Below are 14,571 nucleotides of genomic sequence, written 5' to 3' on the forward strand. Positions count from 1 at the left end.
CTTAGGAAGCATCACTACGAATAAAGCTAGTGGAAGTGATGGAATTCCAGCAACCTATTGAAAATCCTAAAAGATGATGCTGTGAAAGTGCTACATTCAATATGCCAGAAAATTTGGAAGACTCAGCAGTAGCCACAGGACTGGAAAAGGTCAGTTTCATTCCAACCCCAAAGAAAGGCAATGCCAAAGAATGTTCAAACTACCACACAATTGTGATCATTTCACATGCTAGCAAAGTAACACTCAAAATCCTTCAAGCTAGACTTCAACAGTATGTGAATTTAGAACTTCCAAATGTACAAGCTGGATCTAGAAAAGGCAGAAGAACCAGAAATCAAATTGCCTACATTCATTGGATCATAGAAAAAGCTAGAGAATTCCAGAAAAACATCTACTTCTGTCTCATTGACTAAGCTAAAGCCTTTGACTATGTAGATCACCGCCACCATACCAGAGGCCTATTTCCAGCAGTTCCTTTAACCTGGCATATCATCTTGAGCTCTCCAAAAACTGTAAATTATACTAAAAGGCAAAAAACACAGCATGAATACACAGTAAGCATCAGATTGGTTTCTTTTTCTCATACTTATTGTTGTTTAGTCACTAATTCATCTGACTTTTGGAACCCTAAGGACTATATAGTCCTCCAGGCTCCTCTGTCCATGAGATTTCCCAGGCAAGAACACTGGAGTGGCTTGCCATTTTCTTCTCCAGGGGATCTTCCCAGTGCAGAGACTGAACCCACATCTCCTCCATTGGCAGGCAGATTCCCGAGCCACCAGAGGAGCCCTTTCTTATACTTAGCTGATCTAACAGAAAACAATTTGTTTGAAATAGTTATAACTATGATGTATTAAATAAAATATTGATATACATAATTACATCTATATTTATGCTTCAATATGATATACATCAATAGAATGAATGACAGCAATGATATAAGGATCAGAAGGAAGGAGTTATGATTATTTTCCTATTACAAGGTTTTCACACTACCCACAAGGTGGTATAGTGTTATTTCAGAGTCAGTTTGGATTAGTTGTAAACGTTAATTGCAAGCTCTAGGGAGACCAACAAAAAAATTTTAAAGGAATATAGCCAATATGCTAAGAAAGGAGAAAAATGGAATCATATATGATAAAATGATTAATTAAAACCTCAAAAGGCAGAAAAGGAGTGGAAGATAAAAGTAGCAAACAAGAACAATACAACAAATAAGAAACAGTAACAAATACAGTAGATATTGATCCAACTACGTCAATAAACTCTTTGAATGCCAGTGGTCTCTGAACGTACCAATTAGCAGACAGAAACTGTCAGAATGTATCAAAAATCAGGACCTACTACATGTTGTCTGCAAGAAACTGACTTTTAAATATAGACACTGATTGAAAGTAAATAGGTAGAGAAAAATATACCATGCTGTGAAAGTAACTATGTAGCTATGTTATTTTCAGATAGAGTAGACCTCAAGAAAAGGTACAGGGATAAAGAAGGGCATTGCATAATAATAACAATCTCCAAGAAGACATAACACTCCTTAACATGTATGCATGCTAAGTCACTTCAGTCTTATCCAATTCTTTGACCCTATGGACTGTAGCCCACCAGGCTCCTCTGTCTGTGAGATTCTCCAGGCAAGAATAATAGAGTGGGTTGCCATGCCCTCCTCCAAGGGATCTTCTGGACCCAGGGATCAAACCTGCATCTCTTTCATCTCCCACATTGGCAGGTGGGTTCTTTACCACTAGTGCCACCTGGAAAGCCCACACTCCTTAACATGTTTGTGCCTAAAAACAAAGAAACAAAATATATTAGGTAAAAACTAATAGAACTGTCCAGAAAAAATGATGAACCTACTACATAACTGGAGACTTCAACACTCCCTATCAGAAATGGGCAGATCCAGCAGGCAGAAAATCAGGAAGGATACAGTTGAACTAGGCAACAACATCAATCAACTGTTTATAATCAGCATCCGTAGAGTACTTTCACAATAGCAGAACACAATTTTCTCTAGCTCACATGGAACGTTTATCAAATTAGACCACATTCTGGGCCACACAGCAAACTTTGACACATTTAAAAGAAAAGAAATCATGCAATCCCTCTCTCAGATCATTGTGGAATTAAACTAAAAATCATTAACAGAAAACTACTGGTACCAAATGTATCACTCTGCTGGGGGATGTTGATAATGGGGGAGATAGATGATGCATGTGTAGGGGCAGGAGTATGTAGGAAATCTCTTTACCTTCCTCCCAGTTTTGCTGTGAATCTAAGACAATGCTAAAAACCTAAAGTGATTTTTAAAAATTATGCGTATTGTGTAAAGACAGGGAGAATCCCAAGCTTTCCATCAGTAATTAGTACAAGTGAGTCTCTGCAACTTTGGAGGAGAGGAACATCCTGAAAATGTTGCAGGTACTGTGAGTCTGAAAGATTCTTTAAAAATCATATTGAGATAGAACAAAGCAAAAAAATATTGAAATTAAAACTATGAACAATTGAGTTCCAGCTCTACGTCAAGCACTATGTATACGTTCTCTCTTATACTCTCAACATTTTAATAAGATGGGTCTCATTATCTTTGTTTTATAGATGAAGAAATAGTAAGAGAAGTCGGCTTGAATTGATTGTGTTTTCAAGGTGTCACTGAGGCTCTGAGATGCTGGAACCTGGCTAATCTGCTACAATGTCAGGTAAGAGGTCTGGTCCTCTAGACATGATGCTGAGTCAGAGGAGGGCATAGGCATGTCATCCTGTTTCAGGGCTAACGTGATTTGTAGTCAGAAGCTCAATGACCAGGCATGAATTATTTACAATCCTGTACCAATATCTGGGAGATTGACAATTCTGCAGCAGGAAAATGTCAGTGCTGCCACTTAAGTAAATTGCTAAAAAAAAAAAAAAGAAAAAAAAAAATCAGACCCATAACAACATTCACAAAATAACAATTTTAAATGTTTCAAAGTTCAAAGAAACAAAAATCAATAACTTAAGTTCTTAGGTTGGTATTATGCACTGTTTCACCTCATCTGAACTGTGGTTGTTTCTGTTGTGTTTTATTTTGCCAGTGGATACAGTAGAGACATCTGGAGAAGGAAATGGCAACCCACTCCAGTATTCTTGCCTGGAGAATCCCATGGACACCGGAGCCTGGTGGGCTGCCGTCTATGGGGTCGCACAAAGTTGGACACAACTGAAGCGACTTAGCAGCAGTAGCAGCAGCAGCAGCAGCAGTAGAGACAAGGGGAAGAGTGCTGGGATCCAGGAAATAAGGTTCTAATTCCTACCCCTAACTCTAAATGACTTGACTTTGAGAAAATCATTTGGACTTCTACTTCCACATTTGTCAAACAGATCTCTTGAGTTGGGAGATTTTGGAGTTTCTTTCTAAATCTGACATTCTACAAATACACTGTAAATGTCATGCTGTCTTTACAGTATCTTTATTTAACATCAAGATACTCACTATTTGACCTCCTCTTCACTTGCCCTGAAGGCACCATTGTCTTCTGAAAGAACTGCTGAAGGGGTCAACATGAAGGAGTAAGGAAAATCACTCTAAGTGATTTCTGCAATCAGAAAAGGCTGCTCCTACCACCAGCTGCTCAATATGAGGAGGGAAGGATTTTCAAAATAGATAGGAGGAAGGGAGGACAGATACCTTGCCCTTATATCCCTGACAGTAAAGTACGTAACAGTGACAGCACAGAGAGAGCTTACCACCTGGACTGGCACCACCAGATCTTTCTCTACTTATTAAAAATGAGTCCTTGCCTAAAAAGCCACGCTTTCTGCAGGTTGTCAGCAGAAGCTTTGTAATATGGCTGCTTCGTGAGTTCACCTAGAACCTAAAGCATATATCTAATTGATACTTAAAAAGAAGGGGGAGATGAATAAAGACCAATCTCCTAAGAATGATTCTGGTTTCCTTGGAAGGTAAGACTCACACAAATGAAATAATTTAGCACAAAAAGCTATACTCAATATTTTGCAATAACCTATAAGAGAAAAGTCTTCCCGAAAAAATAGATTCAGTTCAGTTCAGTTGCTCAGTCGTGTCTGACTCTTTGCGACCCCATGAATTGCAGCACACCAAGCCTCCCTGTCCATCACCAACTCCCGGAGTTCACTCAGACTCGCGTCCATCGAGTCAGGGATGCCATTCAGCCATCTCATCCGCTGGTGTCCCCTTCTCCTCCTGCCCCCAATCCCTCCCAGCATCAGGGTCTTTTCCAGTGAGTCAACTCTTCTCATGAGGTGGCCAAAGCATCAGAGTTTCAGCTTTAGCATCAGCCCTTCCAATGAACACCCAGGACTGATCTCCTTTAGAATGGACTGGTTGGATCTCCTTGCAGTTCAAAGGACTCTCGAGAGTCTTCTCCAACACCACAGTTCAAAAGCATCAATTCTTGGGCACCCAGCCTTCTTCACAGTCCCACTCTCACATCCATACATGACCACTGGAAAAACCAGCACCTTGACTAGACGGGCCTTTGTTGGCAAAGTAATGTCTGCTCTTTTGAATATGCTATCTAGGTTGGTCATAACTTTTCTTCCAAGGAGTAAGCGTCTTTTAATTTCATGGCTGCAGTCACCATCTGCAGTGATGTTGGAGCCCCCAAAAATAAAGTCTGACACTGTTTCCACTGTTTCCCCATCTATTTGCCATGAAGTGATGGGGCCAGATGCCATAGATACATATAAAATAGATACACATGTATAATTGAATCACTTTGCTGTATACCTGAAAGTAACACAGCATTGTAAATCAACTATACTTCACTTTAAAAATAAATAAAAATCAAGAGCAATAAAAGAGAATAAGCACTTACTGCCATAGCAAATTATTACTGCTTTAATGACATTAAACAATACAAGTTTATTAACTTACACTTCTGTGGCTATAAGTTCCATGTCCAACAGGGCTCTCAATGTGCTAAAATCTTGGCAGGCCTGGGTCCTTTCTGGAGGTTCTAGAGGAGAATCCATTTCCTTTCCACTTCCTGTTTCTAGTGGCCAGCACATTCCTTGGCTCAAGGGCCCCTACCTCCATTTTCAGTATTCGCAAGTTGAGTCCTCCTATCACCCCAGCCTCCTCTTCTGCCTCCCTCTTCTACTTGGAAGAAGCCTTGTGATTTTATTGGATTCACCTGGATAAATCTTTTACCGTCTGAGCCACCAGGAAAGTTAAATGGCAACCCACTCCAGTATTCTTGTTTGGAGAATCCCGTGGATGGAGGAGCCTGGTGGGCTACAGTCCACAGGGTCGCAAAGAGTCGGATAAGACGGAGTGACTTCACTTTCACTTTGGATAAACCCAGGATAATCTCCCCATCTCAAAGTCCTCAGCTTAATCACATCTTCAAAGTCTCTTTTGCCATGCAAAGTAACATATTTGCATTTCTAAGGATTAGGGTGTGGACTTCTGGGGGTGGAGGAGTTCTTACTCTACCTACCACAATAAGTAAATGCTGGGCTGATTGGCAGGGACAGTAAGTGCTGGGGCTTTGAGAGAGAGAGGCTGTTGTGGGCTGGAGCACTGAGGAAGTCTCCCAGGTTAGGTGGGCCAGAGCCAGCAAGTGGCTAGAGGAAAAGTAACAAGAGTGTCTAAAAGGAAAGTGCACTTGATGGGGTGTGGAGCAGGGGCTTCAGGAGAGCACTCTTTATATCAGGGGTCATCCTCTATGCCTCTTCTGCTGGGAATGGCACCCGGCCTGAATTTACTGCTTGTATGGCTGACTGTGTTCACTCCCCTGACAGTTGTGTCTGGGAATCATGAGATCTCAAATATGAGATGTTCCTCCTCTAGCAACTTCCAGTTTGTGTTCTTCAATGTTGCTGTTCATATGAGCTCCAGAGAAAGGGAAGTTATTGAGCGAACTGGTGAAACTCTAGGAGAGATGGGAAGCGGACTGCTTTCCATCACATAACTCCAGGCCTTGACAGGTTATTGTTCTTTAGTCACTAAGTTTTGTACAACTCTTGGCGACGCTTTGGACTGTAGCCCTCCAGGTTCTTCTGGGCATGAGATTTCCCAGCAAGAATACTGGAATGGGTTGCCATTTCCTTTTCCAGGACATCTTCCCAACCCAGGGACCATCTCCTGCATTGGCAGGCAGATTCTTTACCACTGAGCCACCTGGGAAGCCCATGATGGGTTATTAAGATGCAGTTAAATCCTGAAGTTGGTGCTTGAATGTTGAGTGCATGCCTTAGATTCCTTTGCCAATAACTAAGGAAGGCTTTTAATTAAGTGAAGATTGGATTAAAGCCCACCTGAAAAAAGCCCCTTCATTTTTTTAAACCTTATCCAGTATTTAATGATGCATGCAGGTTGGGCAGGCAAAAGGGAATTGTTAACACATGGAAGGTGCGCACGAGCCCAGGGACTTTTTACCACCTGGGCTTGGAGAAACTTTCTAATGTCTCTGCTCCCAAGACATTTTGACCATTATTTAGGCATCAGACTTATGGAGCTTTAATATAGGGTTCCCTGGTGCCATTAGAGCCTAGAGCCAAGGACACAACCTTAGTGGATTTTAGGCTAGACAAGAAATGAGAAAGGTATTGTATCCATGGGGTTTTCTTGGCTTCTCATTCTTGGAAAATGAGAAAGCCTCGCTTACTTTCCTGTAGCATGGAGGTGACTTGCCCTCAGGGGCTCCTTTCAATCCTTTTTAATCTCTTAATCATTTATGGGAAAGGATCAAATAACAAACCTAACTGAAAATTTTAATGTTTCGGAAGTCAAAAATTAATAAATTCTATCAATACTTTCTCAAAACTCAGGGTAAAACCTGGAACTAAATAAGTGAAGTATAGTTTTGAATGCTAATTTAAAGTTTAAAGTACTCTTCTATGTTACTTTTCAAAGTGAAAATCAAAACAAAAAATATAGACCATTTTAAATACGAGATCTTTACATCTCATAAACAGGACAATAGTTGAACTCAGAGAAGAGATCAGAGCATTATAATTCACTTAAAAGCTCAACAAATATCAGGGCTTCCCTAATGGCTCAGTAAAGAATCTGCTTGCAACGCAGGAGACCCCGGTTCAATTTCTGGGTTGGGAAGATCTACTGGAGAAAGGGATAGGCTACCCACTCCAGTATTCTCAGGCTTCCCTCATGGCTCAGCTGGTGAAGAATCTGCCTGCAATGTGGGAGACCTGGGTTCGATCCCTGGGATTGGGAAGATCCCATGGAGAAGGGAAAGACTACCACTCCAGTATCCTGGCCTGGAGAATTCCATGGACTATATAGTCCATGGGGTCACAAGGAATTGGACACGACAGAGATTTTCACTTCACTTTCAACAAATATTTATTGAGGGCTTATAATATTCTACAGAATTTTCTAAGCTCCAAGGATACATGTAGCTTTCCTCAGAGTGTTACACGCTGTGGGATGACATAAACAAAAACAGAAAAATAATAAATATATCGTAGCTACTGGTAAGTTTCATGAATTAAAAAAAATTAAGTTGAATAATCAGGTGATAGAAAGTATCTGAGGAAGGAGTATAATTTTGTGTATGGTGGGTTCTCTGAGATAATAATAATAATAAAGTCTTCTCCGAGATAATCTATCAGAATTCTAAAGGAAGAGAGGGAATCAAGCATGCAGACTTTTGGGGAACAATATTTGAAGCAAAAAATCAAAATAAATAAGTGCAAAAACCCTGAGAAAGTTGGGAGTAAAACAAGCAATAGGTTAGTTTACAAGAGCAGAGGCATGATAAGGGTCAGATCCTGAGCACCTCAGACTGAAAGGGAACCAGAGAGCTGACAACAAGTGCAAAAGACAAGAGGATTTAACTTTTCATTTAACAAATATTTACTGAATGCTGCCTCGTGCCAGGCATACTGTTCAGTGAGTATCAGATTCAGCAATTAATGAAATAGCCATATTCCTACATAGGTGGAACTTAAATTGTTTACAAAGGATGGAATATACATAATAAGTTAGCTAAATAAAATACATGTTATGATAGTAGGTAATAAGTAGTAAAGAAGTAAAAAGAAAGAGGCAAAGAGGGTTAGGGTGGGCTGGCAGGTGAGGGACAATATCAGAAAAGATAGCCAAGATAGGTGATATCTGAATATAAATCCAGAGGAGTTAGGGCCACGGGGTAAGAGCATTCTGCAGAGAGGTACCAGCAGGTGCAAACACTTGAGGGGATTGTCGTTGATGGATATAAGATGAGGAATCATAGAAGGCTAGTGCGAGGGAGAAGTAGGATGTGAGACTAGGTGGTAGTGAGACTATTGGTGAGGGGAGAGGAAGGGCAGATGAACTTGAGCCTTGTAAGCCATTGCAATGTCCCAGGTCTCTTTGTGAGATGGGGACTCAATGGAGTATTCTATACCAAAGGGAGACCTGGTCTGATCTACCTTTGCAGCTAACACTGGGCTACTGTGCTGAGTACAGACTGAATGGGAGCAAGAGAAATAATTCTGTGTGCTTCTGAAGAAATAATAGTCAAATGGGTAAGAGGGGATGATTTTTCCAACTAAAGAATCCCACTTAACCGACTGCCCACCGGTAGAATTGGCTTCCCTGGTAACCTTGAAAGTTATAGCTGTCACCAGCTTGTCACCAGCATTTCCAACAGATGCTAGGGATGTTGATGCTGAATATTTCTATATAGAATAAGCCTCTACCTCCTATGACATCCCATATTCCTTCCAATACTAAGTATCTCTGATTCCAGAGCATGTATCACCTAAATCTCCCCCCGCCCCCCGTTAGAATATAAGCTCTGTGAATGCAAGGGTCTTCTCTGCATCTCCGAGTAAAAAGTTGGATTAGATGGTATCTGATGGTCTTCCCAGGTCTGCCAGTCTGTGATCCCCTTGTAAACTGTGAGCCCTTATTCTTAAGGGCTTTGCAGGCTATAAAGTGAATAAAGGGGTGCTGTTGGGAGGGAAGACAGGGATGAGTAAGGACAAACCTGAGTCAAGGAGAAGAGAACAGGTAATTCCTGGGGCAGGGGACTAGGGCACTCTCTGAATATAAATGTGAATATCTCCTTGAGATGCAGAGTATTCTAATTCCAATAAGGGTGTGTCGCTAGACACTGAGCATACACCCGAGCATGGTATCATTGCTTCATTTGAGCCAGCCTGGTCATAAACTGTTCACAGGTGTCTGAGGTTCTCATGGGAAAAACAGCATCACTCCTTTTAAGCATATTGAAAATATATTTTTTATCTTGATGAAGTGTACAAATGAGAACATTTCTTTAAACAAAGAGATCCACTGAGGCTCAGCATTACTATGCACCTCCAGACACCCAGAAGGCAGTGACCTCATGTGCCCCTGAGGTTTAGCAGAACAGCTGACAAGTTGGCTGACAGGGCCCAGATTTGCTACCAGATAAGCCAATGAGATATGTGTCATACTTATTGAATACAGAATCAAATATATTGATATAAAAAAAAAGATGCACACTGGATAACTTTAATTATTTTATTCTGCATTTACTTTATTTCAAGGAAAAGAAGAATGTTTTCAATATCGAGAAGCATGCATACATGGGTATCTTCCATGCTATTTTCTTTTTTTGTAAGGTGCTTTCATTGCAAACTAAAAGTAGAGTTCAGCTTCCTGGTGACCTAGAAGGGGGGAAAAATGTAACAAATATTACTTATCAGTTAAGAGGCTCCTGTCATATATTATCACAATTATTTTTTATATTGATGATACTGTTGTTGCATTCAAGTTAGATGAAAGCTGAGGCTCAGAGTAGGTGAGGGCCATAATCATATGGTTAGTAGGGGACGGACAGACAGACTTGAACCCAAGTCTATACTCTGAATTCAGATGTATGTGACATAGTAGGGCATACCCTAAAAGGAGAGAATAATTGCCTTTCAAATTCAAATGCTAGAATAGTCACAGTTATAATCCAGAGAGCCATGTTTTAAATAAACACAATCGATATTTCCTGGCAGAGGATCTCAGTGTCACAAGAAGAGACTGAAAAAATAGAGAAAAATGAACCCAAGTTTTCGGGTTTTCGGCTATTGGGACTCTATGTTCTCTCACCAGACACTGGTGTGGGCTCCTTCCCCTGTGGATTTTTTACCCATATGAACCCATGAAGGGTTAGAGTGTGGACTGCACCCTGAAGTACCCAGTCAGTTATCCTCCCATCTAATAGTACAAAGAGCAGTCACCTTATTCCAATAATCATTTCACGGCTTAAAACCAGAAGTTCCTGCGGGGGCCGCTGAAGATCTTGAAACCCATCTTGGTCGGCAGCAAGTTGCTCCTCACCATACTCCCAGATCTGCTCAGCCAGCCTGCCAAGCGATGGGTCATGCAGGTGGCAGTGTTGCAGGCTCTCTTCTGGATGCTGCTTTGCAGGATATAGGAAAAGAAAAGGGCTATTAGTGAGAGTGGGTGCTGCCCCACAGAATCGTCATGGAAAATTACTGCTCTGAGAGGCACCAATAAACCTTAAGTATTTCTGCTAGAAATGGTCATGACAGCAGAATATCACAGGCCATTAGAGAAAGGGCCATAATCACTGCCCATAGACATTTTTAGGGGTGTCAGAAAACCCAAAGGTGGCTCCAGGATATGCCTTTCTGGGCAGGACGGGAGGGAGAGGACGCCCTGTGCTGGGTGGGGCAGGGCATCTCACCGGGAGCCCTCGGTCTTCTGAGCCTTCTCCGACTCCCGGGCCCTCATCTGCTCGTAGTCATTCACCATCGCAGCCAGTAGGAGGCGCGATTCCTCCTCATCCAGGGTAGCAGGATCAAAACGCCCATCAAAGACAGACCTAGGGAGGGGAAGCAAGTCCAACACCAGCTCTGAGCCCCACCGCCCCGATACCCCCACATCCAGGATAAGCAGCTAGGTTTCCTGGTTTCTGCGACTTCCCCTGAGGATGTGACTGCCGCATCTCTCAATGGAGAGGGCAAGAGGCCAGTAATCCATCCAAAACTGCTGCTTCTCCAGAATTTAGGCTCTGATATGACCTCAAAGAAGTGGTTTGCTCCAAACCTCTAGTAGATTATCTAGGCTTGGGAAAATTGATGATTAGATTTTCAGGAATTTTATGAACTTAGTGTTAAATACAGCCATTATTAAAAATTAAATGATAATGATAATTTAAATCTGAAAATGGTTTCAGTTTAGTGTATTCTAAATGAAGGTGAGAAATTAGATGTATAGGTCCCAGACATCTAAATAACAAATTTGTTGGCAAAATAATTAACAGATTTAGGATGCGGTCCATTTCTCAAATTATGGTTAAATTAATAAATAGATTTCCTACGGATACAAATATTTGATAAAAAGAAATAAGTTATATGAAATTTACAATAACAATGTAACGTATATGTTTTATGTCTATTTGTAAACTGCGTGGTACATATCTTTACCTCATAAAAATGATAAATTTATATATAGTTTACATTCATATATTATCAACCCCTCCATGAAAGCCAGATACAGCATAGTACAACTAGGAACACAGAATTTTATGAACCAGGGGTCAGGGGAGGTGAGAGAATCCTAGCAGGGCTGTCTTACCTGAATGGTGCTGCATGAAACATGCCTGCCTGGTATAAGACCAGGATGCTGAGGATCAAGAATGGGGGAAACTTCCAGAACCCCATGACACCTCTCTGTAAGGGAAGAATAATGTCACCACCTGTGGCAGGTCCAAATTCCCTGAGCCCACAGATCTGGGCTCTGCTCCTGCCTGTGCCTCTAATTCCTTTGCATCCTGGCTTCAGGCTGGTCATTTCACTTCCCTTCACCTCCTTGGCAAAGTGGACTTCTGGATGATGCAGTAAGCCTGTAGGATGTGTGGTTTAGAAAAAGAAACCTTCCGGGAGAACTGGGTGAGGAAATCTCTGAACATAGCCCCCTCCCCAGCACCCCACACACTCTCACATACAACCTGTTGGCCAGGACTCCTGGAAGACAGACTGGGTCTGTCGGTACCTGTCACCACAGCTTTTCCCCTTGTACAACTCAAAGGTGTCATCCCAGTGCTGGGTTTTCCCTCATACCTGATTGGGGGAGGGGATTAGAGAGGATTTATCACTGTAGTTGGAATCCTTGAGAAACGAAAGGACCAAATTCTACCAGTCAGTCACTCCTCACTTTTGCAAAGAGGACCCTGTAAGAAGCAAGCTGGGAGAGTCTCAAATTGGGACCCAGGAAAAAAACTGGGGGAGAAGTTCCCAGAACCCACAATAGGGGCTTTCATTTAATGACTGTCTGCCCTTCAGTCATTGTGCCTATTTCCCACCTGCCGGCACTGTCCTGGGTTCCAAACACATTTCCCCCGGTCCTCTAGGCATGAGATGTGACCCACGACAGCACTGGCCGCACAATGCTATTCCTGCATCAGGATCAGCCTGCAGTACCCGGAAGCTCCAGCATCCCAAACTGACCTAAGTACATGAGCCGCGGGGAACAGACTGGAGCCCGCCTGGGCACAAGAGTGAAGAAGAGAGTTTACAAACTGAGACCATCCAGTGTTACCTGTGGAAGGAGCTTTGCAGAGTAACTCAGCTTGTGCGAAGAGACCAGGACAGGGGTGGTCAGAGCCATTCAGACAGGAGAGATCCGCTAAGAAAAAGTGCTGGAGAGAGAGGGAAAGAAGGGGAGAGAAACAGAATCCCAGCTAAGCAGGAATCTCCAGGCTTACCTGACAGCCGGTACCAGGTGACTGGGAGCAGAGGAAGGAGCAGCAGCAGTAGCTTTGGCGGCAGGCGATGGCACTCTGGCAGAAGTGGCAGAGACACTTGAATGCCTCTGAATCCTCCCAGCATGAGCAGCTGCTTTTATTCCCGCTGCTCTGGGTCTAGGGGGGTTCCAGGAGCTCCGGGCAACCAATGAGGGGAAGGATGTGAGCCCCAGAAGGATTGTGTCACCACTTGCGTCCAGAACATGGAGCATCCAGAAGTACCACCCCACTTGTATTTGCATTGAGGTCATTGATGGCGGGGGTGGGAGGGGGGCACAGAGGGGGGTTGGTGAGGACAAATGAAAAAAACAGGAAAAGTAAGTTGGAATTTGAGGACAATTTGACATCACGGTTAACTTTACCTGTTTGCTTTCAAGGGCTTTGAACAGGCACGCGTCCCACTCTATCCCCAGCCGTGCTACCCTGTAGAATAGAATCCAGCATTACAGGGAACCCTGACTCCCCTAGATTTGACCATAGACCCCCGTCCAAGAGCGCTTCAGAGTTAATGCGCAGCAGAGTTGATGATTCTGTGCCCAAGCGGGGAGTCGGATTCAGACGGCAGGAAGCACCCGCAGGAGAGCAGGGCGTGTGGAGATAAAAGGATAGAAGTCCAGGAACTTTGTCAGATTTCAACTCTGTTCCAGCTATAAGTTTGCCAGGTGGTAGGACTGTGGGCTAGAAACTAGTAAAGTCTCAACATACTTATCTCTGAAATGGGAATCATATTCCAGGCTTGAAGGAATGCTATCATTACTAACCATGTACCTGTTTTCCTCCCAGTTAGGGATCTAGAAGAGCTTACCAGGGAAGTTCATAGAAGATTCCGTGGGATCACGACACGCTTTCCCAATCAACACCCTCCACAGCTACCTGGAGTCATGCTGGGTGGTCCTTCATTGGGTAAGGAGGGGCTGGATGCCCCGCTGAGCCTGAGCAGGGAAGTGCAAGGCTTAGACGCCTCCCAGCTTCCAAGCGGACCTCTAGCCCCACGCCTCCTCCCCCACCATCCATCACCGAATGCTCACCCTCCTTCCCCAACCATTTGCCCAGCTGCCCCTTGCTTCCGGCTGCTGTTTGCCAAGATGTTCCAGTGACCCTGCACCCTCATCTACTGCAATTCAGTCCTCTGCTAGAAAGCCCGCCAAGCTTGATGGTGCTGAAGAGTCCTGCGGAGTGTAATCCCGTGCTGGCTTCTGTCTACTCTTACACACTCACAAACTCAGTGCTGACTCCAAACATGTGCGCGCTCCCTAACCACAGGCACTCACAAAATGACCCTGGTGCACCGGGGCATCCAGGTGATGTTCACAGTTCGGCATTAAGCGCACAGCACACAGCAGCAGGATTACGTCCTGCGTCCATGACTCTGGAATAAACGTGTTCTGTAAAACCCGATTGCCCAGCACCTCGACCCTCCTACACCCTGCTCAACAGGTTTCTGGATCTCCCTGACTGCTCTAAGCCTTCCAGGAAGGTCTGAAGTCCTGACTTGTCCTCAGCATCTTGTCCGCAGAGAAAGATGCTTCTCCCTGTACACAGGATCGCGGGGTCTGAGCGCACAGCACATGATCCACACAGCCTGTAGAGACCCTCCAGCGCCGCATGCACTGCAGCGTCATATTGGCGGGTAGGGGCGGAGGGTGAGGGTTTTGAAAGAAAACATGGATCCCTGGTAACGCGTTTCACAGGGAGAACCGATGCTAGTTGAGCTATGATTGACCGAGCCACAGGTTCAGACCCAGACCTCAGAGTCAAGAAGCCTCAGTGTTCCATTCGACACGCCTGCCTCGTGGCACATCTCTTCCCCTTGCAGGTTCGTGGTCTCGGGGCTCAGGATATCTATCTT

At 43.6% G+C, this 14,571-nt stretch overlaps 1 protein-coding gene across 2 annotated transcripts; it reads right to left on the reverse strand.

The window, feature by feature from the left end:
- Nucleotides 1-9,476: 9,476 nt before the first annotated feature.
- On the reverse strand, nt 9,477-12,927 carry LOC120876421 (calcitonin receptor-stimulating peptide 1). Of its 2 annotated transcripts, XM_040258305.1 has the most exons (5): nt 12,684-12,927; nt 11,555-11,649; nt 10,662-10,799; nt 10,192-10,370; nt 9,477-9,627 (listed from the first exon to the last, which is right to left on the reverse strand). In XM_040258305.1, the coding sequence occupies exons 2-4, from the start codon at nt 11,638-11,640 to the stop codon at nt 10,217-10,219; spliced, it is 378 nt and encodes a 125-aa protein (XP_040114239.1). In that variant the 5' UTR covers nt 11,641-11,649; nt 12,684-12,927; the 3' UTR covers nt 9,477-9,627; nt 10,192-10,216. The 2 variants fall into 2 exon arrangements, with proteins under 2 accessions (XP_040114239.1, XP_040114238.1); XM_040258304.1 differs by lacking the exon at nt 12,684-12,927 and having other exon boundaries at nt 11,555-12,676.
- Nucleotides 12,928-14,571: the final 1,644 nt, after the last annotated feature.

The sequence above is a fragment of the Oryx dammah genome, unplaced genomic scaffold, assembly GCF_014754425.2.
Source record: "Oryx dammah isolate SB20612 unplaced genomic scaffold, SCBI_Odam_1.1 HiC_scaffold_17, whole genome shotgun sequence".
NCBI classification, from domain to species: domain Eukaryota; kingdom Metazoa; phylum Chordata; class Mammalia; order Artiodactyla; family Bovidae; genus Oryx; species Oryx dammah.

What these genes read in the sequence shown, in the direction of transcription:
- LOC120876421 (XM_040258304.1), bottom strand. Translation starts at nt 11,769, where the DNA reads ATGACCAGCCTGAAGCCAGGATGCAAAGGAATTAGAGGCACAGGCAGG. An exon ending in TTTCATGCAGCACCATTCAG is followed by an intron (nt 10,800 to 11,554) that starts GTAAGACAGCCC and finishes TCCCCTCCCTAG; the next exon opens with GTCTGTCTTTGATGGGCGTT. An exon ending in CAGAAGACCGAGGGCTCCCG is followed by an intron (nt 10,371 to 10,661) that starts GTGAGATGCCCT and finishes CCTGCAAAGCAG; the next exon opens with CATCCAGAAGAGAGCCTGCA.